Below are 5,877 nucleotides of genomic sequence, written 5' to 3' on the forward strand. Positions count from 1 at the left end.
TGCTTCCTTATCCTGCAAATAAAGAGATAATATATATATACTAGTTAGCAAATAAAACATATGTAGGCTATTTTCACTCAACCCTTAGAAATTCCATTGATGTTACCAAATGTCTAACAGATTTGAAGTTTATGACTCACATCACTCAACCCTTAATCCATAGAGCTGCACAGGACACAAACAGTTAGAAATCCCACATTATGTAGCTCACCAACTCTCAACTCTCATGTGAGAAACTCCCATCACTCAGCAGCCCTCCCAATACGAACAGTATGGGGCTTCAGAATGGAATCAGTCAAATTCCATTGCTTATGGTACCATTCATCACCTGCACATCTAGGCAAATTGTTTAATGACATTAGCCTGCCTCTAATCATTTGAACAATTGACTTGATAACAACTTCTTCAGGTTTCATTTCCTTATTAAAAATTCTGTTATTTCTTTCATTCCAAACTTGATAAACAATACATAGCAGAGCCAGTCTAGTAGTAATGGCTCTCAGAGATTTACCCAGACTCTCCCTCATAGCAACATGAACAATATCAGGCCAAAAAATGTCAGGCCACTTTACATTACACATAACTTTAATAGCATCCCAAACCTTTAGAGAGAAAATGCAATTAAAGAAGAGGTGAGAGTGGTTTTCAGTGTGATGATTGCAGAAGGAGCATTTGAAATTATCACTCAGACCAAAAGATTCTAACCTGTCCCCAGTGTTAAGCCTTCCATGTAAGGCAATCCAGACAATGAAACTAACTCTAGGGATATTGAAAGGACCCCACAGCAGTTTATACCAAGCCACCTTATCATGTTTATCTCTCCAGTGGTTCCAAGCAGATTGGATGGAGAACATACCATCTTGAGTAAGAGTCCAAATAGGAGTATTATTACTCAAAGATCTGGGTTTGAAAGAAGGGGGGTCAATGATATAAGGTCTCTCATCTCCCAAGAGTTGGGAAAAGGCCAGTGCTAGGAATCCCCATTAACAATCTTGCTCACTTTAGCCTCCTCAGAGAGACCAGAATCATAGATAATCCTATTCCCAAATTTGTCCCAAATAGAGCCCACCGGATGCCAATTATCATACCACAAAAAGGTAGCATTACCATTCTCAATTTTGTGGACAATGAGAGGAAATATTGACTTCCTAAGAGAAAGAATCTTCCTCCAGACCCAAGAAGGATCACTAGGAACAGGGACTTTCCAAAAACTTTTGCCTTTGAGTAAGTAAGATTTAACCCATTGGCACCACATCGACTTCTCACCCCCCGAGAAAAGGAACCAAATATGTTTGGCAATAGCAGCTCTATTCCAAACCTCCAGAGATTTAAAACCCAGACCACCTTCAGACTTGGGAGCACAAACCTTATCCCAAGCAATTTTCGCACTATGCTTCTTCAGATCAACCCCGGACCAAAGAAAGGCTCTAAGTAAATTTTCAATTTCTCTAACAACCTTCTTAGGGAGGATGAACAACGATGACCAATAGACTTGCATGGAGAACAGGATGGTTTGAATAAGCTGAGCTCTACCAGCATAAGAGAGGGCCTTATTGGTCCAACTCTTAATACGGTTAGTGATCCTATCAATAAGCTGTTGGCAATCTAATGCTCTCAACTTAGTGGTGATTAAGGGAACACCCAAGTACTTGACAGGGAGGGTACCTTCCTTGAAATTGGCAATCTTAAGAATTTCCTCCCTAAGACTAGAGTTACAACCACAGAAAAAAATGTTACTCTTGGCAGCACTAGGAGTAAGACCCGAAAGATTCTTAAACTCCTCAAGCCCATGCATAATCACTTGAACAGTAGATGCATCCCCTTTGCTGAATATCATTAAATCATCAGCAAAGCACAAGTTAACAATCTTAGTCTTCTCACATCTCCAATGGAATTTAAAAAGATGATGGTTGGATTTCTCAGCAAGAATTCTAGCCAGGATTTCCATAGCCAAGACAAACAAATAATGAGACATAGGGTCTCCTTGCCTAAGGCCTCTTGCGCCCTTGAAATAGCCATGAAGGCTCCCATTGATGCAAATGGAAAACGACGGACTTGTGATACAAGCCTTAATCCAGGAGATCATAGAGAGTGGAAAGGCCATGGCCTTAAGGACATCAATAATAAACTCCCATCTAACAGTATCGTAGGCTTTCATAATGTCAACTTTCATAGCACATTTAGGAGTAACAGACTGATGATGATAACCTCTCATAAGCTCTTGGGACAAGAAAATATTTTCAGAGATCCTCCTACCTTGCACAAAAGCAGATTGAACAGGATCAATCAAATCAGGGAGGACAGCCTTAATTCTTTTAGCAATAATCTTGGCTATGCACTTATAGATAGTGTTGCAACAAGAAATAGGCCTAAAGTCACCCACTCTCAAAGGATTAGGAACCTTAGGAATGAGAGCAATAATAGTGCTGTTAACCTCAGAGAGAAGTTTACCAGATTGGAAAAAGGTTCTAATTGCTTGAGTAACTTCCTTTCCAACAATGTCCCACGAGGCCTTAAAAAAACTACCCGTAAAACCATCCGGGCCAGGGGCTTTATTAGCCTTAAGGGACCAAACAACATCCTTGATCTCTTGATCGGAGACAGGACTACCAAGCTTTAAAGATTGTTCCACAGAGACTCTAGCCTGGACCAGAGAATTAATCCTTTCAAAACCATTGTACTGGTCCCTGAACGGGGTACCAAAAAGGTTTGTGAAAGAACTAATGAAGGCTTGATGAATGTCTTCAGGCTTAGATGATTTGCTACCATCCTCCAACTCAATGCTAAGGATTTTACTTCTGTTAATATTGCTCTTAACAGATCTAAAAAAGAATTTGGTGTTCCTATCCCCCAGACCCAACCAATCAACCCTGGCCTTTTGATGGGCAAGACTCTCCTCCACAGCACATAAATCCACATAATGCCTGTAGTTAGTTCTCTCAAGATTCTGCAAAATCAGATTGCTCGGATCCTTGTCCAATTTATATTGAATCGATTCAAGGTCTGACTTAGCAACAATGACTCTAGTAGATATGTCACTAAAATCTTTCTTGTTAAGGTCTCTCAACCCAGGTTTCAAATTTCTAAGATTTTGACAGACTCTGAACATGGGAACACCCTGAATATACTGACTCCACTCGTTAGAAACCAGAGAAAGAAAGTCCTTATGCTTGGACCAGAAATTAAAGAACTTAAAAGGTTTCTTGTAAGAGGTGACAGCATCAGAAACAACCACTACAACAGGAGAGTGGTCAGAGATTGTGGAAGGTAGAAAAAAAGCAGTAGAGTTGGGAAAATTATCCAGCCAAGACTCATTAACCAAAACTCTATCAATTTTAGTTGCAATATACTCCCCACAGTCCCTCTTGTTAGCCCAAGTAAATTGGCAACCAGAGTAGGACAAATCATCAAGCTCAGAGGCAATAATATAAGAATTAAATTCCTCCTTTGAAGAGTTCCAAATCTGAGAGCCCCCAAATTTCTCATGACTGTATCTAGTAGCATTAAAATCCCCTAAAAAGGCAATGGGACAATTGGACTGAGAATGGGATAAACGAACCATGGTTTCACAAAAGACCCTTCTCACAGAGTAGTTATTATCAGCATACACAAAACAGGCAAGGAAACTAGAGGCCTGAGTAAGATCAGTAATCTCACAAAAAATATGTTGGTCAGAGGCAGAAGGCTGGTTGACCATACAAAAATTTGAGTCCCAAAAAACACAAATTCTGCCAGTTTCATTAGGTTGTGAGTTTGACAAAAAGGACCAATTCTTTAAACAAGAAGAGAAAATTTTCTTTTCATTTACAGCTTTTATTTTGGTCTCCAAAATACCCATGACTTTAATATCTTCTTTAACCACAAAATTTTTTAACTCTCTATGTTTAGAAGGGTCATTCAACCCTCTAATATTCCAAGCAGCTATTTTGAAAGTCATGGAGAACAAAAGACAAAACAAAACCCACAACTAAGAAACTGAGAGTTACCTCTTCTTTTTCCTCTGGCTACTGCTGCTCTTGCCAGAGGATTTACCTTTTGCTGGAAGATTGGGTACAGGACTAGCCTTAGGACTACCAAGATTTGAATCCTTGAACTTCTGGACTTCCTCCAGCAATGTTGGGTCTTGAGGGATGATAAGGCTTATAACATCTGCCAAATTGCTCTTCATCTTTTGCAGGCCCTCAAAGTAGGGAACATCTTCCCCGGTGACAGCCGAAGAACCAGCAAGATTCTGAGAGGCAGCAGGCCTGTTGTCCTCTGCTACTGAGTCAGAAGTTTTTCCTTGAACTGTAGAAGGTACTTCCCTATTCAACAATAAGTCCTCTTCAGTAGCTTCAATTTGGTCAGGTAGGGAAACCTCCCCTGGCGCTACTTCCTGTTCATTTGTTCCATGAGTACCTTGAGGAGCAGGGATTGCCTCATCTCCAGCACTAACTCCAACTTGCTTCTTCCCTTTAGCCATAATAGTGGTCCAGCCAGGCTCAGTAGGATTCTCTTTTGTTTCTTTCTGGAGAGATACCAGTTTGGCCACTTGAGTAGTAACACATCTAGTTGTGTCATGGCCGAAAGCAACACAATGCTCACATTTAGCAGGAAGACCTTGGTATTCAACATTCACAACAACTGTTTCACCATCACAATTTACAGGGAATGAAGGTGGTTGTTTGGAAGAAGCATCAACTTCCACACACACTCTGGCAAAAGCAACCCTACCCCCACTAGCCATGAGTTGATCCGTAAACAAAGGGTTACCAACAGCACTAGCAATCCTACCAAGGCCATCATCATCCCAATATTCTAAAGGAATGTTATAGAATCTAACCCAGACTGGTACTTTAGTCACCTTATCCTTCGATAATTTCATCATCCGTTTCCATTTTTTCAGAATAATATTGAAGCCCCCAATGTACCAAGGACCTCCCTCCAGAACTTCAAAGCAACACTCAGGGTTATCAAAAATGAAGAAAATAAAACCCTCACCATTAGCTAAAACTTCTTTAAGACCCTTATTCTTCCACATGCTAAATGCGCTGTTCTTCATATAGTTGAAGTTAACCCCTTTCCCTAAGAAGTAACCCACTAAACAGGAATCCCACTTTTGAAGGGGATTAGGTCTAGGGGGCAAATCAACACTGATAAAGTCATCTTTAACAGTAGGAGGGAAGTACCTGAGAGAGACTTGCGATCTAGTAGACGAATTTGTGATTTCAGCCCACGATTTCCCCGAATGATTTCCAGATCCCCTACCTCCGCCACGACCTCTGTTGCCTCTTCCTCCTCGAGTATTTGTCCCTCCGCGATCTAGATTATCCCCGAATGAGATATCCTCCCTTTGTTCTTCCTGACCCAGAAAGTCTTGTAGATTTTTCCTCACAGTGTCAGACGGCTGACCTGAATCACCCTCCATACCCTCACGGGATTTTCCATCACCTCTATTCCTTGCTATTTCCAAGCTATCTGGAAGCCTATGGAACACAGAAGGCTCATTCTCACTACGATCTGACCAGCGAGGAGTACCTGGAGTCGAAGGGGCTCCGATGGCCAGGTTAGGGTTAGACGATTTAAGCCTTTCAACCCGATCTACAAAAGTCCGGGGATCAAAGGTCAGATGGGGGGTTACAAAGTCACGTACTCCTTTGCGATTTACCATTTGATCCACCAGATGAGGACTATCTCCAGAGGCTTCTGCCATCTTTGATTCCTGTGGATCATTCGAAATGACCCTTCCCTCGTTATGCTGAGTTGCCATATCTAGGGTGTTAACCCTACGATCAGATTGAGATTGGACCGAGTCACTGCTATCCTGTCCAAGAACAGATACATGAGGATTGATCTCCGATGAATCCATAGCCTCACCACCAAGGATATCGTATTTGT

The 5,877-nt window shown here is 41.4% G+C and overlaps 1 protein-coding gene across 1 annotated transcript; it reads right to left on the minus strand.

The window, feature by feature from the left end:
* Nucleotides 1-242: 242 nt before the first annotated feature.
* On the minus strand, nt 243-854 carry LOC145797921 (uncharacterized). Its single transcript, XM_082885364.1, has one exon. It carries the CDS (start codon nt 852-854, stop codon nt 243-245), a length of 612 nt encoding a protein of 203 aa, XP_082741490.1.
* Between the last annotated feature and the right edge of the window lie 5,023 nt (nt 855-5,877).

The sequence above is a fragment of the Camellia sinensis genome, chromosome 8 (genome assembly GCF_055761805.1).
Source record: "Camellia sinensis isolate YWXY chromosome 8, ASM5576180v1, whole genome shotgun sequence".
In the NCBI taxonomy this organism is placed as follows: Eukaryota; Viridiplantae; Streptophyta; class Magnoliopsida; order Ericales; family Theaceae; genus Camellia; species Camellia sinensis.